The following is a 15,888-nucleotide window of genomic DNA, read 5'->3' on the forward strand; positions in this document are numbered from 1 at the left end:
CATGATGGGATCTCACGTCATTTTTAATGGTGAGTTATGGACTGTTACGCAGAATATCTGGACACAATAACTTTCTGATGACAACTGTAACAGATGTAAAGGTCCGTGTTGTCACTGAGCTGCTGGAGAGGCAGGCTCCTGCTTACCAGATGCTGTTGCACTGCACTGAGTTGTCTGTGTAGATATTTTTGTAATTACAAACTTTTTCCTAGCTCCAGTAGTGCTTAAATAAAAAATTGATCCCATGGAATTATATTGCTGAATATTAAAGTCGGTATTTATTTGCAAGAGTCACTTTGGGGTGCCTAATTTGTCCGCGAGAGCAAGGTTTTCTGCTCAGGCTGCAAAATGGTGCAATAAAAATCGGTGATTGATGTTTATTATCAGATTAAATGGTTTAGCTGTGGGGATCAAAGTTATAAATTACAGCCCTCCCCAAGCTGTGATTGGCCACCAGAGATCTTTCCAAGTGCCAGCGTTTTTTAATGAGATCGTATATTTTCAAGCCTCTAACAGCATCAACTTTTGTAGTTTATTGAAACTGTGGTTAAAATAACAGCTTACCGGGTGTCAGAAATATTGGATATGTTTTGTATTTGCTTGGTCAAACATCCCAGAGGGAAAAAAAACCATGAGTTAAAAGGGGGGATTTTGATTCCCAAGCAAGGTCTGAGGACTTGAGGAGCGCGAGGGTTGCCATCCTCTGGCTCTACGCTGGTGTAATTTTTGCTGCTTCTGGTTTGTGGTCATTTCACTATAAACACGGGGCCTCAACGTGCAGCAAATGCAGATGCTCTTGGGCTCTCCCTTGGGCTGCTGCCCTGGCACGCTGCAAAGGGGAACCATAACCTAGTTGTTCATGGAAATTAAACGTTTTCATTCCCGAGTCTCACGGAGAGACTACAGCATTAGTGTAGCCTTGCCTGGATCAAAGTTTGAGGGTCAGCTTTTTCCCTGCTGGCAGCCTGGCCCTGCTGACACCAGCGTATTTCCCCCACTGTTCATCAAAGTAGAGGAAATGGAGATTACTCTAAATGGCAAAAAAATGTAAACACCCTAATATTATTTGCTGATAGCTGGTAGGGCATGCCCTAAATATCAAAAGCATAATATTAAAATAATAGACCTTTGATGAAAGGAATACTGAAATAATGTTGTAAGATTGCTCTTAAGCTCTGTATGTGAAAACTAGCAGTCAAAGAACAGCTAATGTTTGGTCTGCCATTAGAGAGGACTAAATTATATTTTGTTACTTGCTCTGGGAGATTTATAATTGGGGTAAAACCTTAACTGAAAGCATTAATCTCAAGTACAGTGTTGTAGCATCAAAAGCATGACATTGTCTTCCTGTCCCCAGGACATTCTTTGTTAGAAAATCATTTGTTTTACTCAAAGGAGCTCTTTTCTCTTTTTATATTAAAAAGTTGGTTTTTTTTTCCTTGTGGATGTGTTTAATCTCAGGAGATTCTGATTAAGCAGCTTGGTTCAGAAGAGGTTGCGCCGTACAGTCATTTTGGGGGGGCATCATTCAGCATCGCTGGAAGCACCTAACATGAAGTCATGCTTGCTGTAATTACGACAGGTTCATGCACAGAGCGATCTGGTCCATTGTCGAGTCAAGCTGGTCTGTTTTATTTTTTTAAGTTATTTTTTAAAGGCTAAAATGAGCAGAGACAAGCTGCGACTGCAAAGGCAAAGCCCGACGCGTAGCAGAGATCTGTGCTCAGCAGCTGGGCGCTGGCATGGGGCTGTCGAGGGAGCTGGCCCTCCTTGCTGCTGTAATTGCACCTTTACCTTGCAAGCCCTGGTGGAAAATAATTAAATTTCATGAAAGCCTGTCTGGTTTTGAGCCCCTGGGGGGATCAATTAAATGTAATAATGGTAACTGCAGCTTTTAAGCAAATATGTAGATTTTTTTTAAAGAAACGAGGTGAAGTCTTTTGCACAGCGTGGAGCTTGAAGACTTTATTTCCACATTCCCCTCGCTGTAAGGACCACTCCTGTGAAGTCTCAGGAGGAGCCTTTACACCCAAGAAACAGAGGCAGGAGGATGTTACAGAAAGGGTCATTAGACATTGGAATGGGCTGCCCAGGGAGGTGGTGGAGTCACCATCTCTGGAGGGGTTTAAGAAAAGCCTGGACATGGCACTTAGTGCCATGGTCTAGTTGACAGGGTGGTGTAAGGGCAACGGTTGGACTCGATGATCCCAGAGGTCTCTTCCAACCTGGTTGATTCTGTGATTCTGTGATGTTCAGGAGTTTCTTTGGTGGCCAAAGGCAGGTCCTGGGCCTACCAAGCAGTGCCCATCACTTTGCATTGTTCATCTGGAACATTAACCTTCAACTGCCTGAGCCAGCTATTGCGATTCACCATCTAGCATGGGAACCATCTAGCATCTTCAGGAGTAGGTCACCATAGCTTTTCTTCCCCAGTGTCTTTCCACAAATGAATGCACCCCCCACCCAATCCTCAGATGGGATACAAGGCTTTCTATACCTTGGGGTATCCGCTTTAAAAAATTAGCGTGGACTAATTAGGGCCAACCTAATCTGGAGGTTGGCCCCTTTGGAGAAGGGGATGCTTGTCGCTGGGCTGCAGCTCCGTTAGCAGCAGCACGAGCTGCTTTACGGGAGCGTTTGAGAAGCAGCACACACCTTCTGCAAGGTTGCATCAGAGGGAAATAAAACATTGAAATTATCCTAATAAATTATCATAATTGTGCCTGGCAGCATGCGGTAATTTAAAATAGATTAATCTAACAAGCCTTAAATATGAATAAATAATAAACATCTTCATGCATTGGGAATCTTATTCTGCTTAATTCTGAATGAATATTAATTACCCCTCATAAACCCAATGCAGAAATCGATCCGTGTGGAGAAGGCACAAGGTATTAAGTAGACCAGATTGGACAGAGCCCAGATGAATATTCTCATCATCAGTTAAAGTCGGGTTGCAGTGCTGCTTGACTCCATCACTGCTGCCTGGGGACGAGAAGCAGGCTTTAAAACGGGGTCTGGGCTGTCGTGGTTTATATTCCGTTCTGTATGCCTTGTTTCCTGGCAGGGGTGGATGGCTGGCTCAGGGATCTCCTAGTGTCCCTGTGAGAAGGAAGGAAGCCACAGGTGATGCTTGGCCGTCGGCGTGGTGCCGGCAGCCGCATCCCCCCGTGCCATGGCGCATCCTCCATCCCACCTGCATGCAACTCCTGGAGCTGAGAATCAGGAGTCTCACCTCCCGACTTCTGCAGGGAGAAGTACTGGAGAAAAGCTTTCTCGCGTGGCAAAATGACCCCTCAGGCCATGGTGATGTAGTGGGTAGGGAGAGATGCTGTCCCAGGTGGCAGCGTGATGCGCTGGTCCCTGTTGAGCTGTGCCTTGTGTGTGCAGAGACGGGGGGTTTACCCGGAGCAGAACTGCAGACCTGCTCAGTTTTGAGTTGGAACATATGGAAGATGGATGAGAGGGAACATCTGGACCATCTGCTGTAGGGGAGCTCTATCCTTCATCCTCTCACCTCGCCGCGCTGCCGTTGTGTTTGGATGATATCCTTCATTCCCCCCCATTATCGCCGCTCTCCCAAGGCCAAGTCTGTCTTTGGCAAAATGCTTTGCTGAGCAGTGGGGCTGCACTGGGAGCTCCTGAATGGAAATTTCCTCTGCTGCCTTTTTCTGTGCATGTAGATGCATTTTGCCCATATGCGTTGCCTGTACAAGCAAGCATTGGGATCTTGGTTTTGGTGAACGTACGTTGCGTGCCAGCGTGTAAAGCGAGCTGGGAAGGGTAACTGGGGTGTTTGGAGATGCCATGTCACACTGGGGTGGACGTGGGGGGCTGGTGGGGGATGCTGGCTGCAGCGCGGGGCTTGGTACAGCAGCAGTGATGCTCCTGGGGAGCGGCTGAGGGAGCTGGGGGTATTTAGCCTGGAGAAGAGGAGGCTCAGAGGTGACCTTGTTGCAGTCTACAACTACCTGAAGGGAGGTTGTAGTGCAGTGGGAGTCGGCCTCTTCTCCCAGGCAACCAGCGCTAGGACAAGAGGACACAGCCTCAAGCTTGGCCAGGGGAGGTTCAGGTTGGACATCAGGAAGCATTTCTTCTCAGCAAGGGTCATTAGCCATTGGAAGGGGCTGCCCAGGGAGGTGGTGGAGTCCCCATCTCTGGAGGGGTTTAAGAAAAGCCTGGACATGGCACTTAGTGCCCTGGTCTAGTTGCCATGGTGGTGTCAGGGCAATGGTTGGACTCGATGATCCCAGAGGTCCCTTCCAACCTGATTGATTCTGGGGGAAGTTGCTGGGTAAAACTGGCTTTGTGTACCAGCGTGCTCCCAGGGGCGCAGTGGTGGTGTTTTGCGTCTTGGTTTAAATCATAAAGCCTGGCAGAGTTAAATGAAGGTCACCGGCTATAAAACATGACAGGGACGTTTTAAGATGTATTGTAAAATAAACTGTGGCCTAGAAGAAGCTGACGATGGTATCTGCTGTGGGCTTTGGCCTCCATTTTAAAGCTAGCTTGATCTTTTAACACGGAAGCGATTCGCTGCCATTGTACCACGCCTGAGATCTACAGATACTGTACTTAAAAGTGTTTGGAGGCTGCTGGTATCCTCAGGACTTAAAGATAAGGGGGAAGGAGATTGAAGGGAGGAGGAAAGGAGAAATACACCCTCGTGTCTTCCTGAGCTAGGCCAGGGCCTTGTCTTGGGTGTGTATCGAGCAGCGGCTCATGGACCGAAGTGTGCAAGTGAAGGGTACCCAGGAGGGTGCGTGGGGAGGGAGCGGGTGAAGAGCACCCAGGGGGTGGTGGTTGGTTCTCCTGCAGATTTTTCTGGGACCTGGGAGTCCAGAATGCTGCTGTTTCGGTCCGATACCAAAATTACGTGGCTGTCTGGTGCCGCAGGGAGATGGAGTGACACCACGTATGTGTGCAAGGGGGGTGTGTGTTCTTGTACAGGCTAAAAGCGTGTTGGCTGGGAACTGTACAGAAATCTTCGTGCTTTTCCTACCTATGTACAGTAGGTCTTCATGATCTACTGTACATAAGAGGTGTTATGAGCTAATTAAAAAACCCATCAGCCCACAAATCCAAATAGGTCCTATTTCCCCAGAATCCAGCAATTAGCAGATGTCTGTCTTGCTTTCACCTACACCTTAAATACCAAAGAAATATAAATAATAATATATATTTTGAAGAACTTGAAAAATTTAGTGATTGTTTTCATGTTTGTATGGATTTGGTGGGTTTGTGTATTTCTGCTTATGGATGTTTTCTAAATTTCCTGACAGGCCTTACTGAATTTACGGATTCTTTGGGTTAGTGCATTTTGCCCCTCACCAGGAGCCTAGGGAAGCACCCTTTTGTACACAAATGGGCTTGCTTAGGAAAAGCACGGCATAAAAAGGTGACAAAAGGAGCAGATGATCTATGGGCTCGTTTCCCTTCTGCTGAGAGGGTTGTTCACCATTCGTCACCCTCAGGACAAATTCTAGCAGTGACAGGTACACGTTTTTGCCAAACCTGACTTTTTTTCCATTTCATTTAATACATTTCCTAAACCAGCAGCTATTGCATTTGTGGGGAAGGAGGGGGAAAAAATCAGTATTAACATCTGCAGAGCCCAGGCACGGGCAAAGGTTCACTGAGCTTTGGATGGAGACCAGCGGATGCTGTCTCTGCAGATCTCCATGCCAAGGGAAGGTTTCCCAGGCCCTGCCCTGGGAGGCAGAGGGACGGGGGATGCAGGAGAGGAGCAGGCAGTGGCTTACAGAGCATCCTGAAAGGCACTTGCCCTGGGGTAGTTTATTGATATCTAATATTGCTGTGGCATCTCCTTGGCGAACCCCAGTGTGCTTTAAAATCCAGAACACCCGTGGGAGCAGAATTGCCAGCTGGTTGCTGGGTTCCAGCTGGTTCCTTTCCACTGCTCTGGTTGCAATGGTTTGTGCAGATTTTTAAACACCCGTGGCACAGGAGACAGTGATGGTGCCAGCTCTTGCACCCTTGCAGCAGCTCCACAGGAACCGTGTGCTCCCAAAAGCCATCACTGATGATAGACAGCAATATAAAAGGGGAAGAAGTGGAGGAGAGTGCACAAAAAGGGAGTTTGTGAGACTGGAAGCTTATAGGCTTACAAGTGTATTTAGAGGATGCTTTGTTGTAGCTTAAAGCCTTAATTAAACGTATGGCATCAGGGTTTTTGTAAGATGGGGAGTGCTGGAGCGAGGACTGAGTTGCAGCAGCTCGCGTGGATGTCACAGCATCTGCACTGCTTGGGGACGTGAGGCAACCCGGCCAAACCGTGTACAAAACACAGTGAATTTTAAACATAATTATAGTGTAGCTTATTTTCATCCAGGGTTTTCTGGATATACCTTAAATCTGACAGGTCCAATTAAAAATTCTTGTCCTCCATGCTAACGTGGGGACCACTGGCCATTTGTTACAGTGCAGGGATGCGATGGGCTGAGCTCTGGGGCTGTTTCCCAGGAGAACGCGGCTGAGCACAATCTGCAGCAGGTGAACCTGGCATCTACAGGGCACCATCCTGAAAGCTGCGTGTAACCTGTGCTGTGGTACCAGGAAGAATTTAAGTAGCAGCAATATGGTCTAGCTGGGGACTTTTAAAAGCATTTTTGTATAGATCCATTACCAAGAAATTCAAAGAGATTGTGATTCAGTCTTTGCTGCAGAGGGAGCAACGCGTTATGAGTTTGACCTGTCTGGAGGAGCTGTTCCTTTGCCTTGCTGCTAGGCAAGATTTAAATCCTGCTGCTGTATTGCATTGATCCCAAATAATTGCTTTAATAACAGTCCTGGTGTAAACAGTGAGTAGGTTTCTGTCACTCAAGTAATGAAATTACATATATTTTTGCTGTGAAAGAATTTATCCCACAGCTTGGTGTTGTCTCCCCAGGATGAAGAAGCTTCTTGCTCTGAGCCTGGGCGGTGTGAACCCTCGTCTCCAAGGATGAGCCTTTGCTCTGCCAGAGCTTTGGGAGTTTTGTTTCTTTCTAGCACAAAAATAAGACTCATAAACAGCCCAAAAGGGAAACCATTACAAAACCACAGCAGTCGCAGTGTCTCTGCGTGTAATGAATGCCTTTTGCTTGAACGAGTGATTTGCAATATAGCATTAACTGGCAAAATGTGTACGCTTGGGTCATAAATTCTCAGTAATGTGGAGCTCTAAACAGTTAGCAAAATTCACTGCATTTTTATAAAGTGTGGAAAGTGTACTTAAAGTATATATATGTATTTTCTACAGCGCAGTAGTTTCGTATGGTTCGATCTACTGCATACAGGCAATTTGCACGTGATTTAGGGCAATATTTATGCCAGGCATTTCATGTTGGTCTAAGTAAATGAAGTAGTGCTTTATTATTAATCCTTTTCATTATTAATACCGCTAGCAGTAATGATTTTGTATACCAAGTTGCAGGTTTCCAGCGAGCAGATCCCTAGTTAATGTGATGTGTTTGACCTTCACGCTCAGCGGGGTGAGCTCTCATAGTCTATCTGTTGTGTAATTGCCTTTTGATTATTATTCACCAACCCTGGTATTGTTTAATGGGCAGATCAGTATCTTGCTTGTGAGCTTTGGTTCATAACCACGGCTCTACTAAACATCGCGCTGTTTTGTCCTTAGTGAAATCACCATAGTAACATTGCGGGGAAAATAGGGTGCCTTATATTTTTATCCTATGCTGAAATATCAGGGCTGGCTAATATTTCTCTTACTTTGGTCCACCTCTCATCTCTTAACACTTGTGGAGGCCGGAGGAGGTTGTACCTTTGGCTTCAAGCTCATTGCAGTTTCCCCAGATACAGCTGGTCTGTGCGAGACCCCGTGGTGCTCGTGGAGCGTGGGAGCATGTTGTGTAGTTGCACCTTATACCACACTGCTCTTCATCCCTGGTGCTGACAGCTACAAGCAAGGCAAAAGGTAGTCCTTGCTTTGAACACCTTGTAATCGAAGCTGTTCTGTGCACAGGCAATTGAGAAACTTGAGAGTAAAGTTACTTCAGGGTATTGAGTAGAGTTCTGGGCCCCGCACTTCAAGAAAGATGTTGAGTTGTTGGAGCGAGTCCAGAGGAGGGCGACCAAGCTGGTGAAGGGTCTGGAGGGTCTGACCTACGAGGAACGGCTGAGAGAGCTGGGGGTGTTTAGGCTGGAGAAGAGGAGGCTCAGAGGTGACCTTAGTGCAGTCTACAACTACCTGAAGGGAGGTTGTAGTGGAGTGGGAGTCGGCCTCTTCTCCCAGGCAACTAGTGATAGGGCAAGAGGACACAGCCTCAAGCTTGGCCAGGGGAGGTTCAGGTTGGACATTAGGAAGCATTTTTTCTCAGCAAGGGTCATTAGCCATTGGAAGGGGCTGCCCAGGGAGGTGGTGGAGTCACCATCTCTGGAGGTGTTTAAGAAAAGCCTGGACATGGCACTTAGTGCCCTGGTCTGGTTGCCATGGTGGTGTGAGGGCAATGGTTGGACTCGATGAACCCAGAGGTCTCTTCCAACCTGATTGATTCTGTGATTCTGTAAAGTTACTTCAGGGTATTGTGTAGAGTGTTGGGGGTGCGTTGTAGTGGTGCCCAGAGGTTTGTTTCCTGCAGAAGGTCTCTGCTCTTTGGGTCCTGTGTCATTCTCATTAATCAATCTCCGTGTTCAAGAAGCGTGTGTCTGTTTTGATGGGTGTTTTTAAAGGTAAACTTATTTTCCCCTATTCTTTCAAGAAAACTAAGGAATTTCCCCAGCAGATCTGTGCATTTTGAGGGGAATATGACCGTGATTTTGGCAACGATTGCTGAGCTCTGTTATCTTCAGGTTCAAAAGCATAAGCAGCACGAGCCATGCTCTTGCACCCAGTGTGGCACGTGGTGACCAAGAGCATCCCTGTCCCAGGGAGGAGCAGGGTGGGGGATGAGCCGGCCTGTCTCGGTGCCACGATGGCTGGTGCCCGCAGGCGCTGCGTGCCTTTTCCCTGTACCCGGCTGTGAGGCTTTGGTGTGGGTTTCCCTGCTCATTAAAGCACATTCTGCTGGGTTATGTGAAACGAGAGAAAGCTCTTGTTCAATAATACATTGATAAGTTGAGTTCTGTGATTCTGAAGATAATAATCAGGTTGCCAGTATGCGTTTGAACAAGGGATAAATTACACGTGGTTTTTGGCATGCAATTTCACCCCCACTGGACCAGAAACTCATTACAAAGGTAGGAGTGATCGCTAGCCAAGATTTCCAGCTTCCATTCTCTTTCTAATAAGACTTTATACTATTGCCTTGTAATCTTCGGCTGATATCAGCATGTATCATGCCCTAACTGCCACGGGTGATAAAACGTTTGACAGTTCTCCGCATCCCTGTTAAATAAAACCCAGTCACAGTAAATCACCCAGAGGAACCTCCCTTGGCTGGGTACAGAGCACGTTGTTTCTCAGCCTGCACCTCTCCGAGATGTGAGAGGTGATAATGTGTGTTTCCCAGCCCCGTGCAGCATTGGGGGTGATTTTGGAAGCCCTTATGGCTGCTGGTATGGCTCCTAAGCGAGGGGGATCCTCCTGCAGGGATTTTTTCCAGGGAAGTCCTGCTGCGTGGGCAGCCAGCCCAGTGTGGCCAAGCCACGGTGGGAGACTCCTCCACAAACCTTAATTCCTTCCCTACCCCCCTGGCAAATAGAAATAATCTGCTCTACTTGACTTATTTTGCTTTGATATGAAGAAGAATGCATTAAATGTGTTCCTTGGACTGTGGGTCAAAAGCATGATGGTGTTTTTGTTTCTGATCTGAAAAAAAAATGACTCTCTGGGGTGTACGCTGAGAGGTGTCGTACATCCAGCTTCCACGAACAGAGCAGAGCTCTGGCAGGGGTTAGAAATCCCTCTTTGGCATGATGATTTGTGATTGTGGTGTTGGGTTGTCAACTGGAAAGAAAAAAATTACCCCTCTGCTTTCATTTATTATGCCTGGAAAAAGGGCCCCCGTTGCTCTCCTTGCTCTTGTCTTGATTCATCACGGTGTTGAAGCCTGAAGCACGTGGGGAGGGCTGGCTGCATGCTGGGGTCTCTGCTCCCCTCCTAAATACTTCTGTAAGTTATGGTTTCACTTACAGCAAAATGGAAGACGAAACCCGGCCTCTTCCAGCTGCTCACTTGCCATTTTTGAGGTATTTATGGGAGAAAATGGAACCCACAGCTTTGAGGAGGAAGGCTAGGATATTGGCTGGGATATTCCTTGTAGAAATTCAGAGAGGGGCAAAAAATGGGCTGCTCTGGGCTACCTTTGGCTTGCATTTTTCCTGTCCTGTGCAGAAAAACGCTCTTGGAAGACATGGGCCCAAAATCATTAACAAAACCATCTGCAGACTGTACGTTGGCACAGATGGGCGTTCTGCTTCGCTTCTTGATTAATCGAAGACAAATGCATGTAGTTCCCTGCTCATCATGAAGAGAAACTGTTCTGCAGAGAGTGGTAAGGCTTGTTTTGCTGCTTGAAGCAAAACCTCTTCTCCTCCTGGAGCAGCTTGCTTGGTGGTGTGACCAAGGTCAAGATGGCAAGTGTGGGACGGGGCTGGATGCTGTGAGCTGGGGAGGCAGGGGAGGTGCAGCCCCTGTCAAAGCAACTATCTGTGCGAGGAGTTCTAGTTTGGGTTGAAATAGTTTGATATATAGATAAATAATAGAAAAGCACTACATAATTGCTTAATGTCTGAAGAGAGGTTGTAGCGCAGTGGGAGTCGGCCTCTTCTCCCGGGCGACTAGCAATAGGACAAGAGGACACAGCCTCAAGCTTGGCCAGGGGAGGTTCAGGTTGGACATTAGGAAGCATTTCTTCTCAGCAAGGGTCATTAGCCATTGGCAGGGGCTGCCCAGGGAGGTGGTGGAGTCACCATCTCTGGAGGGGTTTAAGAAAAGCCTGGACATGGCACTTAGTGCCCTGGTCTAGTTGCCATGGTGGTGTCAGGGCAATGGTTGGACTCGATGATCCCAGAGGGCTCTTCCAACCTGATTGATTCTGTGATATTTGTGCATCTTTGCTGTTACAAAAATAGTATTACTCCTTCTTATTGCCTTTCTTTCACTTACTGTTCTTACTGCCTTTCTTTATGTGGGGTTTGTTTTGGGAAATGCACTTTTAATAGGCTGCTTCAGCAAACAGGTGTCAATTTACAAAAACTCCACTATATACATACATGCATATATATATATATATATATAGTATAATAAAGTGTATATATAGTGAAGTATACATACTTTTCATTAGTCCCTCTTTTAAGTCCGGGTGCTTTGGGTTGCTTGCACAACTCAGCGTTAGTGAAATCTATCCAGGCAACACACTGAAAGAGATTCCCTTAGCATAATGTATTCAAAATGGGCTTTAAACATCCTGCAGGAAAAAAAAATGTACCGTGTGCGATTTCATTCCCAGGTCACGTTAAGTGCAATTACATTTATGTGGCTCTGAATCAGTTTCCTTAAATATCTGGGCTATATATTTAACTTCCCAATGAAATGGCTTATGCTGTAAATATTGAGGCCATCCAGGGTGATTAAATATTAAAAATGACATTTAAAGCAAGCCCCAGTCGCTGTGTGAGCTGAGCTTTCGTGGCTTTTGGTGAAGTGCAAGCTGATAGCCAAGCTTGGCGTCCGGCCTCTGATGCTTGTTCTGTGGAAGAAGTGGGAAATCCCCCAGGAGATCCCACCTGGGGGTTATGGGTGGGCACTTAGTGCCATGGTCTAGTTGACCATGGTTATTTCTCATAGCATCTCTCCAACAACTGGCATGAAACTCCTGAATAAAATATATATAGAACAATTACAACGATCTATTCAAATGCTGCAGAAAATGAAGCAGATTTAAGGAGAAATCTTAAAACAGCCTACTTGCCTCAGGTATCACCAGGTAATTCATTCCCCTACAAGGAGCACAGTAATAAAGGCTAAAGCTCTCCTGCCCAGGGCTTGACTTCTAGAGGTCAGGACTTTCACGAGGAGAGAAGTTGCAGTGTAATAATTCAGGGAGAAGGTGCCTTACCTGAATACAGAGTCTTGCTTCACCAGAGGAGGTTCAGGTTGGACATTAGGAAGCATTTCTTCTCAGCAAGGGTCATTAGCCATTGGAAGGGGCTGCCCAGGGAGGTGGTGGAGTCACCATCTCTGGAGGGGTTTAAGACAAGACTGGACATGGCACTTAGTGCCCTGGTCTAGTTGCCATGGTGGTGTCAGGGCAATGGTTGGACTCGATGAGCCCAGAGGGCTCTTCCAACCTCATTGATTCTGTGATTCTATAATAAAAATCCAGTGCATGTGCAGCCCTCGGGTTGACAGATACTGTTGATTTTTCAAAATTATGTTGATATTGTACTATTAAATTCCACAACTGACCTAAGTATGAAGAGGAGGAGGATGGGGAGGGAGAATGGGTCTGTGTGCAGTGTACGCAGGGTGGTACCCAAATGAGGGGGTCTCGTGCAGGGGCAGCTGCAGGCGGTAGGAAGGGAGGGGGTTATCGTCCAGCTTGGCTTCATCTCTGACGTGGCCATAGGGGTACACCCCAAATCCAGCCTGGGCTTCCTTGGAGATGTGGGCAGAGGCACCAGGAAAGCACTTTTCTGCACCATCTGCTGACATCAAGCATAACTTCCTTAATTACCCTCTCTGACAAGGCTCGCTGTTTGTCAGTCTTGAAATGAAGTAGCGTGAAAAGTCGGAAATTTACGGGGTCTGCGCGCCTGTGGGAGGGTTGTAATTTCAGGCTGTTGATTTAAAAGGATATAAATCAGGAGGGAACACTAAATAGAGTAGCTGTCAACTTTAAGACTGCAGGTGACACGCGTTTTACTTGGGTGGGATCTTCGTGGAGGAGCTTATAGCCATCATTGGCTTTAAGTCTAGTTGCCATGGTGGTGTCAGGGCAATGGTTGGACTCGATGATCCCAGAGGGCTCTTCCAACCTGGTTGATTCTGTGATTCTGTGATACTGATCTCTCTCCGAGTGGGAACAAGCTCCTGACCACATCTCATTCGTTACCCTGCAAAACCCAAAGGGTGTCTGGGAGGCTGGTTAGTCTGGAGATAAGTTGCTGCCATCTCTCGTGAGTCTGAGGTACTTGTAGATCGCTTTGCTCAGCAAGATAAACCTGTTGTTAGTGAAATGAAGGAGACAGTGCGTAAAAAGACCCGGGATGTCTTTGCACACTGGTCCTGTAACTGTTGTGTTCACCAAAGCAGAGTGTGTGGAGAGGACAGAGAAATCTGTGGCTTCCAAAGAATAAAAAAACACAACTAAAAACCCCCCCAAACACACAAGTGACAGCTGTCACGCTGTCACAGGAGCCATGTACTGAATCTGAAACTACCCAGCACAGCTAAAATTCAGAAATTAATTTTACAAACCATGAGAGAGGATAAAAAAGTTGGTTTCCTTCAATGTGGGTGGTGAAATTCAATACAACTGTGCTCATATTAGTGGCTCAAGTGACATACAGTGAATACATGCTAATTTTAATTTTCCATCTGGAAACATCACTAGTTAAATGGTGAAGTGTCCTCATCATACTTCATTTCAATAGGAAGGTACTTGAGGCTTTTAGAAACTTCATACTTGAAAAGACATTTGCAGAGTGGCTGAAAACCATTTGCTAAACCAGCATTAATGTGCACGTTGGACTTAGGGGTTTACCTGTGGAGCTGGAGGTCTGCAAGGCCAGGGGCAGAGGATTGCCCTCTGCATGGCTCCTGAGTTACGTTATTTGTGACAACCTGGTGTGTCCCCAGAGGTCAAGAACCACGAATGTGTGTCCCCTTCAATGGATTCCCATGAAGGACAGTCATGAAGAAGGACTGTTTTCTTTTCTTTTTTCCTCAGCATTTAATTCATTTACCCACTCATGAATATTGTGAACAAAATTTTTCGTACGTTTTCATGCCAAATGATCTTTAGATCTGCAAGAGAACTGTGAGCTTTTGATGTTATTGCTGAGGTTGCACTGAACCCTACTCAACCTACATCTCCAGTAACACTTCCCAAAGCTGGAGATAATGCTTCAAAAGCCTGCTCTGAAGTTAACCCTTCCTTTTGGTTGCTCTAGCAGATCAGCCAGGTCTGCATACAACCCCAAGCTGGGAACCATGGTAATGTAAGATAAATTAAAGACAATTAAACACTTTCCTGCTTCCCGGGGTGAAGGACAAGTTGGGACATCACAGCTAATTAATTGGTTCCGGGTTATATAGGAAATTTGTGGTATAGTAGGTACTTGAACCCATGTATAAGGCAAGTGTCCTATAATCACATCTTCAGCAGGCTGTGGATAAATCTGTTGCTCAGCCATCAATGGGATAAAGGACTTGCTTGTCCCCTGCCCTCCTCAGAGAGCAGGATTCAGTGTGTGTGTTACTATGACCACAAAAGCAGTGGAAAATAGTGATTCCCCTTGCATCCCCCCATTGCAGCTGTGATGGTTCGAAGATGGAAGTAGTCTACTGCACGTCCTCCAAGCTGGTACTGACACGCAGTAGGGCTGATGGACTGGGTGTGGGCAGCCCTAGTGCCTAACCTGCCTTTAATGAGGAAGCATCAGTGGAAGGGTCGTTACTTTGTCAGTATTGAGAGGCTCTGCCACGTCTGTTGGCAGCAGCAACGCGGTGTGTGTGGTTCCCCCTGCGCAAGGGCTGGAAGTTGATGCAAGCTTGTCATATCTGTGCTTTTAGGAAGACTGTAGTGGAAAAGGGAACAGATGTTGTGACTAATTGTATTTTTTTGTTCATTTAAGCTTCTCATCTCAAATGTCAAAGTATTAAAATCTCAATCCAGGAAGTTACAGTAAGAGAATTGAGCTCGTAAGCAAAAATTTTTGCCTTGGCTGCTGCTACGTGTATTTCTCTGCAACTGATTTTTTTTTCTTATGAGACTTGAATTCTAATTCTCAACTGTGTTAAAAGAATATCCAAATACAATGAGCCCTTGAATTAACAGTCACCATCGTGTCCCCCCAAAGCATGTAAGCAGATTGCAACGTACTGCAAGCGTGCACGAGGGGCGTCAGGCTCAGGTGAGGGGCTTGCTTTTGAGTTCTCCTGAGGAACAAATGAGCTGAATGTGCCTGTGTGCCCCTCTACTCCCCTGAAGATCCCCCCTGCACCGCATCCACGCAGCTCATCAAACAGAATATCTGAGGCTGTTTCCTGAGCTGCTGAGTCCTTTCTGCAGTTGGCTGGAGAGGTCATTTTGCAGTTTGGCCCAGAGATGCATGAGAGATGGTACCAACCCACTTCTCCTGCACCCACCACCCCATTTTCCTCATCACTGTTGGTTTGAAAAGGGGGTAAGAAGTTATGCCAACAAGTTTGAACTTTCTAGGACTGCAGTACAAGGAAAAACCTGTAGGTCATGAATAGGCGAGGAGGGGACATGAAACATTCAAGGTGGATTCTGCAAGAAGCCACCAAAGCCTTGGAGCAGGGATCACGGTGGAGTCCATGAGTCCTCCCCTCCAGACTAGAAAGCACCTGCAAGCTGGTTTTTGTTTACTCGCCCTCTCTTTCTGAGCACGTTCTGCTCTCTTCAGCCCCTCTCCCTGCTGACACAGCCCATAAGGTGGCCACACGTGAGCCAGCCTCACGCTTGCCTATGCTTATTTCTATATCTAGGTCTGTGATACTGAAGAATCTCCTGTGGCTGTTAATACAGTTTAAAAACAAAACTGAGCTGGGTAATAGTATTTAAAATAATCCAAACACTGCTATTTTACACGTGAAGTTGCCTCTGGCTTTGTTCCAGTATAAATCTACCTGGCTATTAAATCTGCCATGACTGATGCAGTCCTTATTTTTCAAGGATGCATTAAGGGAACTGTGATTGAAAGATGACATAAAAATTATGTGGTGTTACTGCCGAG

General features: G+C 46.5%; 1 protein-coding gene across 1 annotated transcript in view; it reads left to right on the forward strand.

The window, feature by feature from the left end:
- The first annotated feature begins 11 nt into the window (after positions 1–11).
- Positions 12–15,888, forward strand: part of SCHIP1 (schwannomin interacting protein 1) — a 197,940-nt gene continuing 182,063 nt past the window's right edge. The window contains exon 1 of the mRNA XM_068407039.1: positions 12–29. Within this exon, the coding sequence (XP_068263140.1) occupies positions 27–29 (3 nt within the window). The 5' untranslated portion in view covers positions 12–26. The remainder of the gene's footprint in view (positions 30–15,888) is intronic.

The sequence above is a fragment of the Nyctibius grandis genome, chromosome 8 (genome assembly GCF_013368605.1).
Source record: "Nyctibius grandis isolate bNycGra1 chromosome 8, bNycGra1.pri, whole genome shotgun sequence".
Taxonomy (NCBI): Eukaryota; Metazoa; Chordata; class Aves; order Nyctibiiformes; family Nyctibiidae; genus Nyctibius; species Nyctibius grandis.